Source organism: Vicia villosa, linkage group LG1 (genome assembly GCF_029867415.1).
Source record: "Vicia villosa cultivar HV-30 ecotype Madison, WI linkage group LG1, Vvil1.0, whole genome shotgun sequence".
NCBI lineage: Eukaryota > Viridiplantae > Streptophyta > Magnoliopsida > Fabales > Fabaceae > Vicia > Vicia villosa.
In genome coordinates, this window is record NC_081180.1 from 184,380,004 (window position 1) to 184,401,321 (window position 21,318).

The 21,318-nt window shown below is 35.4% G+C and overlaps 2 protein-coding genes across 7 annotated transcripts; both read right to left on the reverse strand.

Annotated features, from left to right (window-relative positions):
• Window positions 1–201: 201 nt before the first annotated feature.
• On the reverse strand, window positions 202–10,713 carry LOC131644724 (protein TRANSPARENT TESTA 9-like). 6 transcript variants are annotated; one of them, XM_058915294.1, is made up of 21 exons: window positions 10,328–10,712; window positions 10,109–10,160; window positions 9,971–10,019; window positions 9,729–9,862; window positions 9,520–9,616; window positions 9,239–9,296; window positions 8,166–8,274; window positions 7,950–8,070; window positions 7,661–7,853; window positions 6,504–6,826; window positions 6,043–6,131; window positions 5,893–5,948; window positions 4,788–4,856; window positions 4,507–4,641; window positions 3,390–3,495; window positions 2,994–3,068; window positions 2,819–2,868; window positions 1,989–2,145; window positions 1,747–1,913; window positions 1,407–1,674; window positions 204–881 (listed from the first exon to the last, which is right to left on the reverse strand). In XM_058915294.1, the coding sequence occupies exons 4-21, from the start codon at window positions 9,853–9,855 to the stop codon at window positions 868–870; spliced, it is 2,214 nt and encodes a 737-aa protein (XP_058771277.1). In that variant the 5' UTR covers window positions 9,856–9,862; window positions 9,971–10,019; window positions 10,109–10,160; window positions 10,328–10,712; the 3' UTR covers window positions 204–867. The 6 variants fall into 6 exon arrangements, with proteins under 6 accessions (XP_058771278.1, XP_058771277.1, XP_058771276.1 ...); XM_058915293.1 differs by having other exon boundaries at window positions 206–881; window positions 4,507–4,620; window positions 9,943–10,019; XM_058915290.1 differs by having other exon boundaries at window positions 207–881; window positions 9,943–10,019.
• Window positions 10,714–13,877: 3,164 nt separating this feature from the next.
• On the reverse strand, window positions 13,878–15,448 carry LOC131660943 (benzaldehyde dehydrogenase, mitochondrial-like). The gene is made up of 3 exons (XM_058930315.1): window positions 15,430–15,448; window positions 14,214–14,366; window positions 13,878–14,119 (listed from the first exon to the last, which is right to left on the reverse strand). Exons 1-3 carry the CDS (start codon window positions 15,446–15,448, stop codon window positions 13,878–13,880), a joined length of 414 nt encoding a protein of 137 aa, XP_058786298.1.
• Window positions 15,449–21,318: the final 5,870 nt, after the last annotated feature.

The following is a 21,318-nucleotide window of genomic DNA, read 5'->3' on the forward strand; positions in this document are numbered from 1 at the left end:
AAAAAAGGTATTTCAAATATACATATCCAAAAACACCCTTAAAAAATTATAATTAGTACGTTCGAATGTATCTCTAAATTCAAAAAATAAATTTGAAATTTCGCCAAATACCTCTAAAAAAAATTAAGGGATGTGCAAAGAAATCTCCTATTCAAAATGTACTATTTTTATTAAATTTTTTTAGTTGGTGTTGATGTATCTGCTCTTAGACTTCGTTAAATTGCTTATAAATGTTGTAGTATGCATAATCGTATATATAACTTTTCTATAGAGTATCCCTATAGTTTGTAATAATGTGAAGTGATAATTTCTTTTGACAACTACAAAATAAGAACTTATTTAAATGTAGCATTTTAATATATCCAGTTAAGATTAGCTAAGATTTATTGTGTCATGTGTTAGTGTAGTCGATTTCTCATTGGTTCGTACCTGGAGATGGCTTATGGTATAAGATTTTCAAGTAGTTATTGGTTCTTCCTAGAGACATTAAGTCTCTTTTTAAGTCATTTATCTCTTAGGATGGTAGGTCTTATTTAACTCTCTGGTTGTTAGGGGTGAGCTTCCCAGGATCTGATATTTAGTTGTTTGGTATATTTGAATATCCAAAGATTGATATCGTTTTTCCTAGTTCCTCAAATAGCACTGAGCATGTGGAAGAAAATAGCATTTTTCTAACTTGGAAGTATTCATGGACAACTCGTGGTTTCTCTTCTTAACTTGAGAACTCTATCCTTTGTATGAATCAATAGTGATTAAAGAGTCTTTGACCTTGTTCTTGATTAGGAGTGGTCTTGGTGCTTATCTTGTGTAGGACTTTAATTCAGTTGATGGTGGTTCCATACAGGCTGAGATCTAGCATATGGTATCCTAATAGGTGGTGCCTGGTGGGATTCCAAGAGGATACAAAGAACATTATAATCAGATAGTACAAGTATAATCCATTAGTACAAAACGTGTTGATAATGAAGCAGCAAATAAAAGAGGAAACCCCACATATATCATCAGATAGTCCGGCCAATAATCAAGCAACAAACAAGAGAAAAATTAAAGCAACAGAAGTGTGTGTGTGTGTGTACATTTAAGAGGAAGTGGCTGTGTAAAATATCAATAATACTGGAGATCACAGCACAGGACAGAATCAAAACCCTATTCTAACATCAAAATATAATACTAAACAGTGAAAATGATAGCAGCAATTTTTAAGGGAATTAAGATAACAAGCAAAGTTGAGGAACTACAGAAACTTTGTATTCAAGTATTACAACAAACAATCACATTTCTACATGAAATCAGTTAATCATCTGCTAGAGACATACACTATTAGTACATAATATGTCCGAGAAATACTGTACATTTTAGAGGAAAATTGTAAACTCATAGTAACTCATTACCGCAACTTTAACTACCTTTGTCTCCAGATAACCCAAGATCATTCTGAAGTAACGGAGCAAGCATGTACTCCGCCGCTGATCTCTGCTTGGTAACTTCATTTAGAATTGCAAATTGAGCTTCCTTGCATGCTTTTTCATTTGGGAAGCCTAGGGTCCATCTCCCATCAGCCAAATGATCGGCCATGCTTAGGTTGTTGTCTCTGGCTTTAATTGTATAATACCGTGGGTCAAAATTTCTTATTCGAAGAAGCAACCACGAGGAGTGGTCTTCATCAATTTTAGGCTGTATCAAACAGAAAAGGAAATCAGAACCTAGGCTCCGACAAGCAAAAAAGTTAAGATAATATTGACTTACACATAACCCTGCCAGTGGAGCAATTGCTATCACAACTCCATGTCGACTACGGAATGGGTGTTTCTCTGCAAGAAGCAACTTTCCAACCATTCCGTACGCTACTGGTATTACATATACATCCCTAATTTCAGAATTTGAAAATGCAATCTGGCATGGAATTCCGGATTCTGCAGAAGTTACACAGCGTAAGAAATTAAACAAAAAAAAATAATTGATGCCAAATTTAAAATTATGATGCCCACCCAAAGAAACATTGGATCCAAAGCTAGTAGATGAAACATCTGAAGTTTGGTTTGCCCCAGAATCATTGGTAGAAGTGTCAATAGTGTTCAACAATGGCTTCTCGGCCAATACACTTTTGAAAATGAATGTGTTGAGCTGGAAGTGGAGAATAAATGCCTGAAAAATAACCAGTATCAGAGGTTTTCTTCAATAATTGTAGAGATGTGACACTAAAGTCTAAAAAGCATGATGAAATCAACATCAGCCATTAAAATCAGGAAAATAGATGCACAGATCAGGGTGAACTCATGGTACTTTCTCATTACAAATTACACAGCAAGCATTTGTCCATTTCATCCGATCATATTTTATTGCTTGAATCCTATGTGCAGCAACTACATGTGATCCATGTGACTTAACACTTGTGTCATTAGTAATAAACTAGGACAATATTTACCATTCAGAGACAACATATGTTGAGAACTAAATCATGGATGTACCTGGTAAATATGGTTAATAGTACGAATCTGGATTCCCTATATTATAATTTACATACAGGCATTCAAGCAAATCTGAACCGTTAGTGTAAAATCCAATGGCTCAAAACACATCAGTAAAAAAATCATTTAGTTTTTTTCAATGGCTCAGATTAATTCTGCAATCACTTTGAGTCCAGAGAATTCAAACCCTAATAATACTAAGGTGAAAAGTACAAGTCAATTTAAGTTTCGTATTCTCATTGAAAACAAACACCTATCTGGGTGTATATATAAAATAGAAAGTAACAAGGGATCATTAAATTGTAAAACTAATAATATGAAAGTCAATTGGACAGAGTAAATGACAACACCTTCATTGCATCATCCATCCTTTGCCAAGCAAAATATGAAGATGTCTCTCCTGTTACACACATCAAATTACTCTTGATGAAATTGTAATCAATACCTGATACTGTTTAATATCGACATGAAAATACCAATTGATTAAATGAGTAAATAGTTCATGCAAAGATGACAATACCATACCTTTGATCGATTGTTGGTGAAGAGCAAACTCCAAAATAAGTAGTGGATTCTTATAGTGAGAAGACTGTTCAAGAGCTGTATGCAAAATAAGGAATGTATATTAGAGGAAAATATGTATAATTTGTTAAAGATTATTTCTTTTTTGTTAGCACAACAACAACCGCCAAGCCTAATCCAGATAGACAGGCTTAGCTACCTGAATTAAGAGATGCTACTAAACTCGATCCAAAAATAAAATATCAATGATTCAACAAGAATTTTTACTTCCATTTTCTTGTTACAAAATATATGCAATTTGTTCAGCCATATGAAGCATATAACGACTTTTAACTGATCAAAAAACAAGCTACGCAGCAAATATATATTCAATCTAAAAGTGAACTAAGTAATAAATACCTCTTATACAGCTTTCCCATTCAGTTCTTAGAGCATCTGGAATATGATCAAACCAAATTCCATCAAGTTCTTTCAGAAAGTGTGCACGAGACTGATCATATAAAGTCTGCCAATGGAAACTAGAAACTATAAAACTTTAGAAACTTTGGGTTCATAAATACAACTTGATATTTCGAAGTAATAATGGCATGGATAAATCAAATACTTAATTGCTATAACATGTATATCATATCAAAAACTAAAGGTGTAATAAATCAACCACATAAAGCTATAATCCACTTGCATATTTAAAACAATCATGTACTGCTGCTACAAAACTGTCTTTTAGAAGTATCTTCCCAAAACAAACTAGTAGAAAATCAAGATGTTTGCTGTAATTAACTTTTATTATTTTCTTTTATTCCACGATGATCCGTTTCCTAGTCTTTTTAGATAGATTATGCAGTTTTTTGTTTCAAATTTCAATACCTAAACTGAAAGGACTGTTGATTCTGTTTTCAATATATACAAAATACACTATGAAACACGGACACCTCTAGGAAAAGGTGTGTCGCCATGTCCGACACATGTCGGTGTCTGACACTGGTATAAGAAATTTCGTTTCACTTTACTTGGGTTCTCCTTTACTCAGTCACTATGAGTCCTCTCTATTTATTCATAGTGTGACACAAAGGGTACTGTTCTCCTGGTTTTGACCATGCATCCATTCAGCGACTTAAGCAATAGTTACAGGCCTCATTTCATATGCTCATTTATATGCTCAACTGATCAACTTCAAATCAGAAGACAAGTGTGCAGGCAGAGCCTCTACTCCTGGCACATTAGGTTATGCCAGTTTGTGAGCTTGCATCTTAATCATAATTTTTTTCTATCTTTAGCTTAATCCTTTTTAGAATCTGATTGTGAGATTGATGTTACACCTTCTGCATAATAGCTGACATGATGCCTAAATTAATATCCACACAACATTTGAGGCTTTAACAAACAAATGGTAATAATAGTGATGAATTATACCCTGCGTAACCTTAGTATTAGTTTTGCTAAGCTATAATTTGATTCAAAAATTACAACTTGTAATAGTGTGTTGTGGTAATTAGCTGAAGTTGTTAATACTTACGGCGAATTGGAGGAGATTATCACTATTAAGTCCCTCTTTATTGAAGTTAAGTAGCTTTAGTAAGCACCATCCAACATGCCATAGCATCATTGTAGAGAGGGATTGCTCCATAACCTTCAGGAGGGCGTTTACAATCTGTTAAATTTAATATGACATGGTTATTTCGTTACCATTGTGTGTGCTATATGGAACCAAATTTGAGAAAATTAAAACAACATAACAAATATAATAACCAAGAATAAATTGATCAAAGAGATTTAAAATAACATTGTTATATATACCTCAGGCATAAAGCTAGTGAAGATACTACCATCTGCAGGCTTAGAAGTTGACGAACTATTAGTTTTCATCTGAAACAAACAGAAGAAGCAAGAAAAAAAAATCATATTTAATAACATGGTCCATCTAACACCAACAGCTTTTAGTTCAATAATCAGGGGAAAGCACTTGAAATATAATTTGGTATAAATGAATTGTGTATGGGAATAATCAACCACTAACTCAGTAAATTTGTTCAGATTGTTGATGATGTTGTGTAATATAGTAAAGATTTGTTTCCATAATTAGGACATTATTCCGGTCTCAAATATTAACAAAAGTATTTGGTTAATATATGATTTGTACAGTTTTTATCCTCTTCTAGTTTCACCAAGGAGATATTGGACAGCGGCCTTTTTGCCGCAGCATTCATCCCTTCAGAACTTCAGTTGGCAGATATGTTCACTCAGGGACCTTTGCAGAGCAGTAACGATGTTACTTGCAAGCTGGTGACGGTAGATGTCTATTCCCAAACTTGAGTGTTGTGTACTATGAAGCACGTACACTCTGAAACACGCCACCGACACTGACACGGCAACACCGATAATAATTTAAAAAATAAATAAATTAGACGTAATCACGCGTGTCAGTGTAGGTGTCCGACAGCTTGGATTAAATATGATTTTTACAGTTTTTATTCTATTTTAATTCCTTAATCAGGATTGAGGTAGTCAATATATGATTTGAAATCATTCCCTGTAGACACAATAAGAAATGAAATTCATACAACTTTTACTAAGATTCCTCTTTTTTGTAATTTCTCCAACAATAGGAGTATGTAACTAAGGAAAAAACTGATTTTAAAAGAAGAGTTGAATAGAAGCATATCAACCTCAAATATGAGAGCAAGCAAGAACAGAAGTCAAGTAAATATATATCAATATATGGAGCCAATATTGTACTTGCATGCAGATATTTCAGCATGGTTAAAAAACTCCAACACTTATTCATAAAAAAAAAATACTTGGTTTCTAGTATACATAATCCTTAACATGGTATGGAAATGGATGTGCTGTAGTATGCATTTCTAAAGACTATCTTGTTTAGTTCAATTCAATGGATGCTTACCATAATATTGCCAATCCCAGATAGCCCTATTATTGGAGATAAGAAACAATCAAGATCTGCAAAACTTGCATGAAAAAGCAACAAACAATTAATTAAATGACATACAAAAAGACAATTATTAGGATACATAAGGGACGGAAATAATGATACCTTTACTTTCTGCCAAAATGAGCAACAGAAATATAGATGCTAACAATTGTCTGCAATCCTCAGAGAAAACAAATTCAAGTATTCCTCTCCTGCAACGCAATGATAGCAATTTCATATATGTACATTTAGATACACACACAGGATCATAATACATAAATGGTCGGCCTCAGCTTTCTCCTCATGTCAACTACTTCTATATCATTACTATTAATCTGGGAATTTCATTTATCCAGATTCATTATTTTTCCAGTAACCTGATCCTTTCAATATGAAATAAGGCTTTATTTTCTTATCTCCCACACTTCCCTCTGGGTTTTCTTTCGGGCATATATACACAAACTAATGGAAAGTAATGGATGATCAAAAGCAAAGGCAGAACAAAACAATCTCAACACTATAAAGTCTATAATGGAATTTACCCATAAGAAACAATGACAAATATGAAGAACAAAAATACCAACCTTTTGTAACAAACTTCATCAGTTCTAAAACCAGACATGAAATCTTCCCAATGAGCACCTAAATAGTTCCCGGTGATGCTCTCAGCTCCATTTAACTCTGGAGCGTAACATATAGTTCTTTCAATTTCACTCAGGCACTTCGCAAAAGGTTTAACACCGTCATGGCCGTCACTAGCATTCCCTTCACTCCGAACTCTCGCATTTAAGTTCAATAAATGATACAAGATAACACACGCCACATTGTTAACAATGCTTCTTCCACCTACAATTTGAAGAAGGCGGGATACAATATATAGTGAAGTGACAGCAGATAAACTTGACTCCTGGGGCAAAGAAAATGTTTCGATGAGTACATCATGTGAGTAAAAGTTTAAATAGAAGTCATCTATGACAAGAGCAATTGGAATATAGGAGTTTTCACCAGCAAATTCATTTCCTTTTATAACTATTCTGTCCATTTCACCAGTTAGAAAACCATAAGAATCAGCTAAAACATAAGCACAAGGGGAAAAAATTTATTGAAGTTTGATGATTTGACAGTTCTCTCTTCCTAAATATAAAACTAAAATGACATTAAATACAAGTCAAAAGTCAAAAGTAAGAAATGCTTAAATATAAGAAGTGAGATTTTGTGAAGGATTTTTTCCTCTCTTTCCAATTACAAGAAAACAGAACTATGGGATTTTAGAAAAGCAAGGACCCGTTTAACTTTGGAAAATATTTTCTAAGTTCATTTCCTAAAGCATGTATTAGTTTTATTTGTCAGCAATGAGAAAACAATTTTTTAAAGTGAGTCATTATGATGGAAAGAAGATAAAACACTTCAGAAAATAATGAAAATAGCTCTTTTAATATTTTCATTGTTTCCAGAAATGCAAGATAATTTTTCAATTCAAGAGTCTCTTTTCTTCTAGTTAACAAGACTCACAAAATTTAGAAAATGAAAATAGAACGAGCATAAAGTTTTGAATATCAAATGCAGGCATTCACAGTCAATCATATAATTTATTATAGTTTAAATATTCAGGATTTGGCGGGAACAACCCAATCATGATTAACATACTTGAACATTAAAGTCAATCTAGAGACAGTATAAAACTAACATAAACTAAAATTCAAGGTTGACTAGTTTACATGAAGTTTTCTCATCAGCTTACATCATTATCTTTTGAAACTAGTAATGAGAACAGTGCAGGAAACACGAGCCCATTCAGCAGATTTTCAGTAACCAGTTTGGTCAAACGTGGCTTGCCAACACTAAGAATGTCTTTGAAGTAGTACAGTTCATCCACAATTTTATCAGATTGAAGAATCAGCTCATTTTTTCTTTTTTGAGTTTCCATCTCCCTGCTTCAATGTGGGGAAGTTAGCTCTTCAGAAGTTAGAAGTATCCAAGCATATGTAAAGCAACAGGAATTATCTCTTCAAGAGTTAAAGTAAAAATACCCTTTATCATAAAGAATAACGTCTAAGTTGAAGCATAGATCTCTTAATCTATGAACTAGGTCGGAGAAATATTCGGAAACCGGAGGAGTCAATATAAATTGATACACCATGTCATCGCTAACTGTAAAACCAAGACAAAAGCTTGTAAAATTTAGAAACGCATACTGCACCAGAGCATGCTTATAGGAAGTTGAAAGCAAAATAGCAGCAGTATACCATTGTATATATTTAGAACTAATGAACGTATTGCTGTCTGAATCATCTTTTCCTCATGATGAGCAAATCTTAAAGCCTCGGTGTACAAAGGAAAGGAGACTACAGCATCCTGCAGTTGAATTTTGAAACAAAGAATCTTTAAATACTTGTTGCCAAACTCTGCTGGACAAAAAGGCATCTCCATCACAAGTTAACTGACAATAATTTTGATGATAGCCCTGGTATTTAATTAGAGAGAAGATGGATAATCTCCGTCATATTATAACAACATTGTATAACTATAAAGGTCTACACCGCCGAAGACCAAAGATCTCAACAATTTCTCAATAAGAAATATCTCCATCTCAGCCTCTCATCTTATTCATGGAACCCTAGTGTTTTTTTGTTTCATAATTCTAGCCTCAGCATTCTCTTTTATCACTGCAATCCTGGTTCTTGGCGTACAATCCTTCACTTTTTCCTTCATTTCTAGCTCCCAAGATTCTCATTCCATTTCTTAGAACAAAAACATTCTTCTGTCAGATTTCTCCTAAATTTGCAATCTCTTTCCTTAGTTATCCAATTATCCAAGTATATGCTTCTTCATTTTTGCTTACTCTTACCACTATTTGTATCCTTCAATGTGCACTTCCCACAGGCCATAGTTAATAGTTGATAGAAGCTTGGTAAGTTGGTATGTTATTAGAAAGAACATGGATAATCTCCACAGTTAAAACAATAATGTTGAACTTCGAGGGTTTGCACCTCTCTAGCCTAAAGGCCTCAATATTTTCTCAAATGACATTGACAAGCCAAATGCCCCTCTCAAGCAACATGCCGCCTTCTAAATATGTCGACCCAACTAAACTAGCAAACCAACTAACTCTCTCACCAAAAAATCATTAATGCTGATAGAGACCTAAAAGGAATGGTTTCTCCCTTGCATTCATATTCACAAATGGTATGTAAAAGGTTTCCCATACTACTAAACAAAGCAGGAAGCACATGTGTAATTTTAACTGATATATTTCTCAACTAGAACATTAAAGATTAAACACAACAACAAACCATTATATTTATGAGTTTTAGCTTACCCCTTGAACCTTCACGAGGAGGCAAAGTGTGTCTCCGTTTATTTTACCACTAATAGCCCTGAATGAAGAAATCAACCAAGAACAAATTATTTATGTTCAGATTAAATTATGATAACAAGACAGGAATGGTGAAAACAATACTACTCGGCAACCAAGTAAAAACCTAAAAAAAAGGAGACTAGGAGGAAAAAGCTAAGACATATAGCTGTGCCTGCATGTCTCTATCTATAAGCAGAGATGACTTCCAAAAAATGCAGATGAAAGGCAAAAAGGATCACAACCTTAGAAAAGACACATAGTATGAAGCTAAGTCTCCCCCGTCAAATTTGTAGGGATGCGAAATAATGTTGTTAATATAACCATTGCTGAAGCAATAGTCTGCAAAATGCAATATGAAACAGCAAATCATAGTAAGTACTAGTACATAAACAGTTCGGGCTTAGAAGAATACGAGCTTAGCCATAGATACAAAAAATATTAACTATCTTACAAATTGCTTGTTCGCTCTCCATATTTTGAATCATTATGCTCAGATACTGAAGCAGCGGTGCCTCAATCTTTGAATTTTCACTAGTCTTAAGTATTCGAACAAAATCCGCAAGCACTTGGTTTTCCATGAAACATCTAAATATTTACTATCATCAGTCACAAATTATCATCACCAAAATAATATCAAAAATGAAATTTCAACAACAAACTCATACTCAAAAATTAAAGGATCTTGTCTATCACCATAGGTTACTATCTCCACAATACACTGCAATAAATCCTCTACATAATCCTGTAGCAAACAGCAAACATAATTACATTATAGTTTTCTTTCTAAAAACAGACAATGCGCGCAAATTTGCACAAATTCACTGGTGTTACCCTATTATGCTTGTTAACGGCTTTGATTTTCTGCAGTTCAGTAATTACACATCTGAAAAACAACATCAAGATCGAAGATCCATTAGCACCAAAAAAATTCTTCACAAACACTATTCAAAAGTGCATGCTCAAGAAAAACCTAAAAAATGCGCTATAGAAATCCAATTTGATTAAACAGAGCGTCAAGATCTGAAATGAAACCCTAACGAGTGAACTTACTTGAAGTGTTGAACGGAGAAGCGATCGATGGATCGCCAGAAGGAGCTGAACATGGCGACGGTGAGAAGAGGAATGAGAATGAAGGGAACCGCGACGGTGATGCTTCGGTGTGGAGTTTGAAGGTTGGGGTGCGAATAGAAGAAACAGTGTTGGTGTTTTGCATTGTAGAATGGGAACAAAAAGGGTTGAATTGAGAGTAGTTTTGGTTTAGTTTTTGTTTTGCTGTTTGGTGAGAAAGTGTTAACAACCATTCAACGTTTGAAACTTGGAAGTGTGATTAACAGCCATGCAGAGATACGTGCTGCAGATTGGAGCCCGGAACGTGCCGGTAGTGGAAGGAGAATTCCGTTTAGCCTTGTCATCACTTGTGTTATAGGTGGATATTGCAAATATATATTTTATCCGATCACTAATAAAAAGAAGAAGAAAATAATTTCAAACTTCATTAATTTTCAAAATCTATTATTTTATCTATTAAAGTTCAATTTTTTTTAATGAAGCCTTATATATTAAAAAGGAAACATTACAAAAATCCATAATGAAATTCCTACAAGGGATAATTTAGTTAAAAGAGGAGTTATGGGACTTGGGAATGATAGGTGTATTGGAGAGTATTGGAAGGAAGAATCGATTTCTCACTTTTTTTTTTTTAGTGTCTTATTTTTGCATGTGTTTAGAGCTCTATTTGCAAATGGATTGAAGTGAATGCAGTGTTGCCTAATGTTGGATGGCAGCATATAGAACAATTTGAGGCACTGCTTGGAGAAGAGAGATCGTCTTCTAAAAAGCTGGTTGTGATCTGGTTCGCATGTGTGTGGTGCATTTGGAAGGCAAGGAACGATAAAAAAATTTGAATTGATGAAATCAATCTGGAAAAAATCATTGAAGAGGTCAAGTTGACATCTTGGGAATGGTTGAAGTTAAAAGCAAATTTGATAGAGGACGACATTAGCCAATGGTTCACGACACCAAAATCTTGCCTCGGTATTAGTACAGATTGAAGCAACACATCTCTGTCATCGAGTTCAGGTTGGTGGTGATGTTTCCCAGGTGGTAGCCTATTTTTTCTTTCGGCAAAATCAGACTGTGCTACTGGTGTCTGATGCTTGAGTGCAAATGGAGTTTTGTTGGGTGTTGTAGCAGTGTAATTCGGAGTTGTTGCAGGAGTTTATGTTTGTAAGTCGTTGTTCTTGGAGGAGAGTGTGGGGTGTCTCTCTTTGGATTGGATATGTATTGGGTAGGTGTTGGATGTTGTGATAGATTTAATGGTTAGATATCTTTGGTTTTTTATTGATATGTATGTATAATAATTCTGGATGGTGTCTGTTGGGCCTGTATTAGTCCGGCTGATGGTATGTAATTGGTTTCTTGCGCTAGCATCCCTTATGCTAGCTATCTTATTGGCTTAATAATATTACTCTTTTTGCCTTCTTCAAAAAAATGATGGAATAGACAAAAAAAAACATCAAGAGAGAACTTAAAGTTAGGCATACCTAGCCTATTACGAACAAATGCCTTCCTCATACCCAAAGGAAAAGGAATCAAAAAAGGTGAGGGAACTGTAATTAAGGCCTAAATTTGCTAAAAAAAATCAGCACAAGAGTTCCACTCTCTATAGATGTGGGATATAAAAATCTGCCTAGAAACAAAAAAAATTATACAAGAGAACCAATCGACTTTTGATTTCCATTTTATCTAGCAATGGAATCAACCAATTCAACAAGAACAAATATGCAATCATCCCCATGGATGAAAACTCAAAATGTTCGGTTTGAATTTCTTTAGTTTTCTCAACACAACTCAAGTCACAAGCTTTATCATCACCATCAACCTTAGGCTTTAGAACAGTCAATTTCAAGGTTTCTTATGTGATACATTTGAAAATGTATACTGGTTTTACATGAAACTTGTTTTAGAATAAAAACATTTAAACATTAATAATCACTTCACTTCAAATACAAATACCAACATCTATAAATTCACACCGCTCAGTATTCATCTTTCAACTCACCCTATGGTTAGTTTTCAAGTTGTCAGTCTGCTTCTTAAATACCTCATACCAAAAATCATTACAAATAAACTTGATTTCTTCCAATTGATCACTAAACTGAGGCCGTTCCATGGTATATCTAAATCACACATCAAATTCTAATCATAGTTAATTCATTATAATTTCATAATAATGCACTTCATAGATCCATAATAACATACAAAGAGACAAAAATATCTCAATTCAAAAACATCCCTAAAAGAGATTAAACAATAAACCTCAGAATGTTCAAGGTTTAATTGATTATGAAGCTGCCTAACAAGCAAGATACTCCTAACGACTAATATCTAGAGCCTTGTCATTATAAGAAGATTTAATTGGCGCTTTCTTTTTTCATATTCTTCAAGAGTAAATACAATTGCATCTTCTTCATGAACCTTTCCCTTATGTCTTCGTTGACACTGCTGCACAAACACGATGGAATGTCCAAAATGAATTTGCATGGCAAAAATCTATATCTGGTTTTCAAACATTTTGAGCAGAAATGATTTATCTTTGTATCTTTGATTTATTTCTTCATTTTCTTCTTGACCATTTCTCTTATGTCTCTAACCCCTAGGATGTCAATCGCGCTAATTCAATTAATTCAGAATGTGAATAATTTTTAGGAAGCTGCTTGATTTTGCACAAGAACAAATTCCACAACTAGGACATAGAACAAAAAAGTATTAACAAAATTGATTTCAGCATTTAAAGTATCATTAAGATATATTATAAATTAATTTGTCTACTTTTATATATATTTACAATAATATTTTATGATCATTTGATGCATGCAGCCAATTCTACTTGGTGGAAAAAGGCATAATAGTTGTTGTTTTCCGTCTATTATAACTATTGTTTCTATATTTTGATAAATCCATGAATTCTCCATGAATTCACATTTGTATAAAGAGTTTTGAATAAGCTATGTCAATTTTAACTTGTTAGCCCTCTATCACATGGAAAGTTGATACCATTCCAAGCAACAAAAATTGATAGAAGAGACAAATCAATCTAATACAAGTGAAACTTGTTCTTTCTGGATTTTATTTTAGATGCACCTCAAGATTATTGTATCATTTTATTTGAGAATGATCCAATTTCAGTTTATTTCTCTGAAGCACTCTGCAACCACCAACCAACCAACCATGACAGTTAATTCCATACAATTTAGGCATTTTTCTTTCATGTTTTGAAAATAAATAGAGAACTTTTGGAAGTGTGAGAAAAAAACGAAACAAAAAAACCAAAGAGAGATAATCAAAATAGAAACATAAAACATCAACCATCACAAACATTCACTAATTCATTATTTTCACAAAACTCCACTCATTCAAAATCCATCATATAAAGAAAAAGAAAAAAGAGAACTTGAAAATAAAATCAAACAAAAATAGAACCATAATTCACTGAAACGCATTGGTACAAAAATTGGCATCACACGTCAAATCATATTACACAATTGGCATCATACATCAAAGCATTTTGTATTTCTTTTTTAAGCTTCTGGCTTATACGTCATGGCCTTACTTCATGAAGTAGTTTCGCCACGATGATATCCGTTAGCGGTGTTTTCTTAGAAGTCTTCAGTGCAATGGTATTACCACATGCTAGTACTGGTCCAACTTTCCAAGCAAACATAAGTAGAAGGAAATTCCAAGGTATAATTTGTCCTGTTACACCAATTGGTTCATGCAATGTTTGGACATGGTAATTTCCATCAACTAGGATTGTCATCCTGTGAATCTTATCAGGCCACCCTGTAAGAACTGAGATATTAACAAAAATATTATTAAAACAATTAAAAAAGGATTATTGACCTTAGAAAGATGTTATTGTTGTTACTGATAGTGCCAACATAATAGCGAAATAAACACACAAACATAGGTGATTCAGTCTTGGCAGCCTGATCATAAAGCTTTCCAATGTTCCATGTTTCCAGAGCTGCAATCTCATCATTATGCTTCTCAACCAAATCATAAAAGCGTAACAATATAGGACTTTTTTCTTATAGATTTATCAAAAATCATCATCATTATCAAATTTAAAAATAATATAAGGTAATGTAAGAAAGGGACGCTCAGAAAATGCTTAAATAAGCAGTCTGTTAGACGACGAGACCTTATTTAGAGGGGGGATGAATAGATTCCCTAATTCAAAATTACAATTTTTGAGGTATTCTAAAAAAGTTTAAATTTTGGCCAGGGAATATTTTGCGTTTAGATCGAAATTCGTATAAACCAACAAGTTATTGGAACTCGGATATGCGCAACCGTAGATGGTATGACAATGAGATAATCGAAGCTAATAATTAAATTATCAAATTAAGTTCAAGTATTCACAAACTAATTAATTTCCAACCAATGACTTTCCTGTATACGGTAATTTATCTGGGTACAACGTTAAGGGTCATAAAGCATGTTCTATATGTGAAGTTGATACATGTCACCACCAATTACAAAAAGTAAAAAAGACAGTTTATCTTTGGCATCAAAATTTCTAAGACCTAATCATCTATATCATAGATTGTGCAAGGCTTTTAATGGTGAGCAGGAATTTAGTATCGCTCCAAAGCACTTAACCGGGAAGGAAATTTATAGAAGACAACAACATATTAATGTTGTCTTTGGAAAGAAACAAAAATAAAAGCCCGTGGAGAAAAATTCTTGGAAAAAGAGGTCAGTATTCTTTGATCTTCCATACTAGTCTAGTCTTGATGTAAGACATTGTATTAATGTGATGCATGTGGAGAAAAATTTATATGATAGTTTGATTGGAACACTTCTCAACATTAAAGTTAAAAGAACATATACTAAGAATTCCTGCAAAGATATGGTTGTGATAGGTATACAATAAGAATTAGCCCCAAAAGAAGTAGAAAATAGAACAGATTTTCCCCGAGCATGTCACACTCTGTCTATAAAATAAAATAAAATATGCGTTTGTTTGCAGGGTATCAAATTTCCCCAATGGTACTCATCAAATGTGAAGAAACTTGTGTTGGAGAATGATCACAAATTAGTTGGCTTAAAATCTCATGATTGTCATGTCTTGATGCAACAACTTCTACCAGTGGCTATCTGTGGCATCTTACCAAGAAATGTAAGGGTAATTATAACCTGGTTGTGCTTATTCTTCAATACTATATGTAGTAAAGTTATAGATCCTGGAAATTTAGATGAATTGGAACACAAAGCTGCAGTTATCTTGTGCCAATTAGGGATGTTTTTCGCTCCATCATATTTGACATTATAGCTCACTTAGTTGTTCATCTAGTAAGGGAGATTATAATTTGTGATCCAATTTATTTACGATGGATGTATCTGGTAAAGCGTTACGTAAAGATTTTTAAAGGGTATACAAAGAATCATCACTGTCCAAAAGCTTCGATCGTAGAAAGGTATATCACAGAAGAAGTTATTGAGTTTTGTACAAACAATTTGTCAGATGCCAACTTTATAGGAGTTCCTGAGTCTCATCATAATGGATTTTATGATGGTAGAGGTATTCAAGGTTTGTATTTTAAGACATTTAGTCGAGAAGTAGTTCTTCAAGCACGTGTGTATATATTGAATAACCTTAGTGAAGTTGATCCTTACTTGACCGATCACAAAAGTCTTATAAAGGAAAAATTTCCCTGGATAAATGAAAATGGTTGTTGACAGAGCTTAACAAAACTTTCATAGATTGGTTTAATGAAAGTATTTCAGAGAGTGGTGCACTGGATGATTGCAAATGGTTGACACATATGCCTAAGTTTAATGTAATTACTTGGAGTGTATGCGACATTAGTAAATATTCGTTATGTACAATCAATGGAAGATCGTAGAACAATGCAAAATAGTGGTGTTATGGTCAAGGCTGAATCCATGTACTTTTCTAGTTTCAAAGATAACAATCTTGTACTAGCATCTAGAGCTTACTTTTGGGTCATTTAGGAGATTTTGGAGATTGGCTATGTTTCTTTTAAAATGCCTTGATTTAAGTGCAGGTAGATTGACAGTAAGACTAGTGCAGAAACCTATGAATTAGGATTCACAAGGGTTAATCTTTGTAAGGCAGCTTATAAGAATGAACCATTCATCATGGCAAACTAAGCAAAACAAGTTTCTTATGTCACTTGTAACACTCCATTTATTTTCATAATTTAATTTAATTAAATTAATTGAATTATGAGGAATTAAGCAATTGGGCTTGAGTTGTGGTTAGTAAGGAAGGGGGTGCATTGGTAGGCCCTATTACTAATTAAAATAATTTTATTTTATTCTTAATAAAATAGAAGGAGTGGTAGAATAGAGAAGGTTACAGTATTGGGAAAAGAAGTCTGAACGTGAAAAGAGAAGAGGAACGGAGAAGTGCGACCGAGGAAGAACGAAGAATCAACCTTCAGGTAAGGGGGGACTCTTCCGTTTATCTTCTATTATGGGATTATAGATAATATGATAGAATTGATCGTGTTATCCGTACCAATTGGGTTGTGCTTAGGTTGTAGAAATGTTAGGTTTTGGGAGGATTTACACGTAATGATTATGCTGATTCGTGTAATGGTGTTATTTGGATGGTTTGAATGTATTATAATGTGCTATAATATGTGTTTGTTGCACTGTATGCGAAATCTGATTGGAATGGGTTGAATTGGTAATGATTTGGTGAAGGAAGGGTAAAATCGCAGGCTGTTTTCTGCTATTCGGAGCGCTGGGATTCGCCAGTTCGCGCCGCGTCCAGGAGTTGGCGCCGCGAACAGCTTGGCAGAAGGCCAGGAAGCTTTGTTGCGTTCAGTACGCGCCGCGAACATATGACCGCGCCGCGAGGGCGTAGTTTTTATTCATTCCGCGCCGCGAACCTTTGTTTGCGCCGCGAAGGCGTAGTTCCTATTCGTTCCGCGAACCGTGTGTGGCGCCGCGTGCTGTTAGTTGTTGCGACTGTCCATTTTGAAAAGTTTTAAAGAGGTGTAACTTTTAAACCGTAAACCGGATTTTGGTGCCGTTTCGAGTACAGTGAAGCTAATCAGATAATTTATATAATCAAATGGTGTTTGGAGTTGTGGCTCGAACTATTTTTTTTAAAAACACCGAGCTTATTTGTTTGTGGTAGGATATGCTTGTAGGTACACTAATGAATGTTTACCTGTATAATGTTGTGGTTGTAACTGGTGTCTATTGTACATGTATTGTTGGTATAAAATATGTGTCTTATTGATGATTATGACATTAATCGATGTATGTGGGTGATGAGCATGTTATGGTTGATGCATGCATTCATAATCATTATGTGGCTGGTCCTTGACGATGGTGGATCAGTGGTAGCTAATTCCCATTGTGAGGAATTAGTGAGTGGGTGTTACCGTATCCTTGATGATGGTGGATCGGTGAGTTGGGTTATATCCCAGATTTTTGGTACCACATGCATGTAGTTGCATTGCATTAGGCTGTTTTGCTATTATAACATGAATGGAAGATTGTCCAATGTTATAATATGTGTTAATTTGGTTATTTGCTTGCTGATTGTATGGTTTGAATCTGATCATAACTGTGATTGGGTGAATGGCATGTGAAATGATATTTTATTATTTATATCTTATAACATTAGTTAAATGTGAATGAGACTCACCCTTACTGTTGTTATTTTTCAGATTGAGGAGTAGCTCTCGTACTTGGTGAGGATTAGCTCGTCAAGTAGTGTTAGAGTCAGTTGGGTCCGTGTCATGCTCTGGTCGTGTAACACTGGGGGCGTCGTTTAGAATTATTTGCTGAACTTTTTATTTTGGATGGATTTGTATGTTGACGCTCTAAGTCTGTGACTTGGCTGTTTGTTATTCAGATGTTAAAGATAATTCCGCTGTGTTAACATGATGAATCTGAATAAATTTGGTTGACGTTCTCCTTTATGGCATGACATGAGTATTGTTGTTTGAATTATATGGAAGTTGTAATGCCCTTTTCATGTTTACTCTGATTATTGTTTATTATTTATGCGGGGTATTAGAAGGGTGTTACAATAGTGGTATCAGAGCATTGTTGGTCGTTTGAGTCAGAGTCTTAGTGTCGGTTAATCCCTCGTATGCGATTAGTGTAAGGTTGACACTGTCGATACTTCTTGTTCTAATAGATATTGTTTGATATTTAGCAGAACAATGGCTGGAAGAGGAGGAAGGAACGACGACGCGATTGCTGAGGCTCTCGGTATGATTGCTGGTGTGTTGGGGGGGAATGCCAATGGAGCTGGAACTGGTGCTGACAGGCAGCTGAATAGTTTTCAGAGGAACAACCCTCCGTTATTCAAAGGCACTCACGATCCCGAAGGCGCCCAGAAGTGGCTGAAGGAGATTGAAAGGATCTTCCGGGTGATTGATTGTGACGAAAATCTGAAGGTGAGATATGGTACTCACATGCTGTCTGAGGAAGCTGATGATTGGTGGATGGCTAGTAGGGACGAACTGCAAGCTGCAGGTGTTGCAATCACTTGGGCTGTGTTCAAGAGAGAATTCTTACGGAGGTACTTTCCTGAGGATGTTAGAGGCAGGAAAGAGATTGAGTTTTTGGAGCTGACACAGGGTAACCTGACTGTGCCAGAGTATGCGTCCAAGTTTGTTGAGCTAGCAAAGTATTATGTCCACTACAATAATGATGAGGCTAGTGAATTCTCGAAGTGTGTTAAGTTTGAGAATGGTCTCCGTGATGAGATTAAGCAGGGTATCAGATACCAGAGGATTCGCAGGTTTGTCGATTTGGTTGACTGCAGCCGAATCTTTGAAGAGGACAATATTAAACTGAAGTCGTCGCACTCTCGCGAGTTAGTCGACAGGAAAGGGAAAAAGCATATGGATCGTGGTAAGCCTTATGGTAAGGGTAACCAGAAAGCTGGAGGCTGGAAGAAGCCTAGTGGGGGAGACTCTAGTGCCCCTATTAAGTGCTTCAAGTGTGGAGAACCTGGACATCGCATTCACGAATGCAAAAGTGAGGAAAAGAAGTGCTATAGATGTGGAAAGGCAGGTCAAATTGCTATTGAGTGCAAAGGGAACACTGTAACTTGTTTCAACTGCGGGGAAGAAGGTCATATCAGTCCTAAGTGTCCTAAGCCGAGGAAGAATCAAGCTGGTGGTAAGGTGTTCGCCTTATCTGGTTCAGAGACTACTCCAGATGATCGGTTGATTAAAGGTACGTGTTTTATCCATGGCACTCCTTTAATTGCAATAATAGATACTGGGGCAACTCACTCGTTTATTTCATTGGATTGTGCTAAACGACTGAATTTGGAAATATCTGAGATTAATGGAAGTATGGTCATTGACACTCCTGCGTCAGGTTCAGTGACTACTTCGTTTGCTTGTTTGAACTGTCCAATTGATATTTTTGGTAGAAAATTCGGAATGGACTTAGTGTGCCTTCCGTTGGAACAACTTGATGTTATCTTGGGTATGAATTGGTTGCAATTTAATCGGGTTCATATCAATTGTTTCACGAAGACGGTTATTTTTCCTGAGGATGCCAGTGTTGAGGATTTAGCGATGACGGCTAGACAAGTGGATGAAGCAATGAAGGACGGGGCTGTCATGTTCATGTTGATTGCATACATGGAAGTGAAAAAGAAAGCGGTGAGTAGTGACTTACCGGTAGTATGTGAATTTCCAGAAGTCTTTCCAGAAGATGTAAGAGAATTGCCGCCAGAGAGGGAGGTAGAATTTGCTATTGAACTAATTCCTGGAACTAATCCTGTGTCGATGGCACCTTATCGTATGTCGGCATCGGAATTGAATGAGTTGAAGAATCAATTGGAAGATTTACTTGAGAAGAAATTTATTCGTCCTAGTGTCTCACCGTGGGGTGCACCGGTGTTACTAGTGAAGAAGAAAGAAGGTTCAATGAGGTTGTGTGTGGATTACAGACAACTGAACAAGGTTACTATCAAGAATCGGTATCCCTTGCCGAGGATTGATGACTTGATGGATCAACTGGTTGGAGCTTGTGTGTTCAGCAAAATTGACTTGAGGTCGGGATATCATCAGATTCGGGTGAAGACGGACGATATTCAGAAAACGGCATTTAGAACGAGGTATGGTCATTACGAATATACAGTGATGCCATTTGGAGTAACCAACGCGCCGGGGGTTTTCATGGAGTATATGAATAGGATCTTCCATCCTTATCTGGATCAGTTCGTAGTAGTATTTATTGATGATATTTTAATATATTCTAAGAATGAAGAAAAGCATGCGGATCATCTTAGAGTGGTATTGGAACTATTGAAGGAAAAGAAACTTTTTGCAAAAATGTCAAAGTGTGAGTTCTGGTTAAACGAAGTGAGCTTTCTTGGGCATGTAATTTCTAAGGATGGTATTGCCGTTGACCCAACGAAAGTAGAAGCAGTGTCTCAGTGGGAAGCTCCGAAGTCAGTTTCCGAAATCCGTAGTTTCCTTGGTCTGGCGGGTTACTATAGAAAGTTCATTGAAGGTTTTTCAAAGTTAGCATTACCGTTAACTAAGTTGACTAGGAAGGGTCAAGCGTTTGTTTGGGATTCGAAATGTGAAGAAGGATTCCAAGAGTTGAAGAAGAGGTTGACTAGTGCGCCGATCTTGATTTTGCCGAATCCGGCGGAATCTTTTGTTGTTTATTGTGATGCTTCGTTGTCAGGATTAGGAGGTGTACTGATGCAGAATCAACAGGTAGTCGCTTATGCGTCGAGACAACTCAAGGTGCATGAAGGAAACTATCCGACTCATGACTTAGAGTTGGCAGCAGTTGTATTTGTGTTGAAGTTGTGGAGGCATTACCTATATGGTTCAAGGTTTGAAGTATTTAGTGATCACAAGAGTTTGAAGTACCTCTTTGACCAAAAAGAGTTGAATATGAGACAAAGAAGATGGTTAGAATTTCTCAAGGATTATGATTTTGAACTGAATTATCATCCGGGTAAAGCAAATGTTGTTGCCGATGCATTGAGTAGGAAGTCCTTGCATATG

What these genes read in the sequence shown, in the direction of transcription:
- LOC131644724 (XM_058915290.1), bottom strand. Translation starts at nt 10,578, where the DNA reads ATGGTTGTTAACACTTTCTCACCAAACAGCAAAACAAAAACTAAACCA. An exon ending in TCCTCGTGAAGGTTCAAGGG is followed by an intron (nt 8,275 to 9,238) that starts GTAAGCTAAAAC and finishes ATTCAACTGCAG; the next exon opens with GATGCTGTAGTCTCCTTTCC. An exon ending in AGTTCTAAATATATACAATG is followed by an intron (nt 8,071 to 8,165) that starts GTATACTGCTGC and finishes TTGGTTTTACAG; the next exon opens with TTAGCGATGACATGGTGTAT.
- LOC131660943 (XM_058930315.1), bottom strand. An exon ending in TTTATTTCGCTATTATGTTG is followed by an intron (nt 14,120 to 14,213) that starts GCACTATCAGTA and finishes CAGTTCTTACAG; the next exon opens with GGTGGCCTGATAAGATTCAC.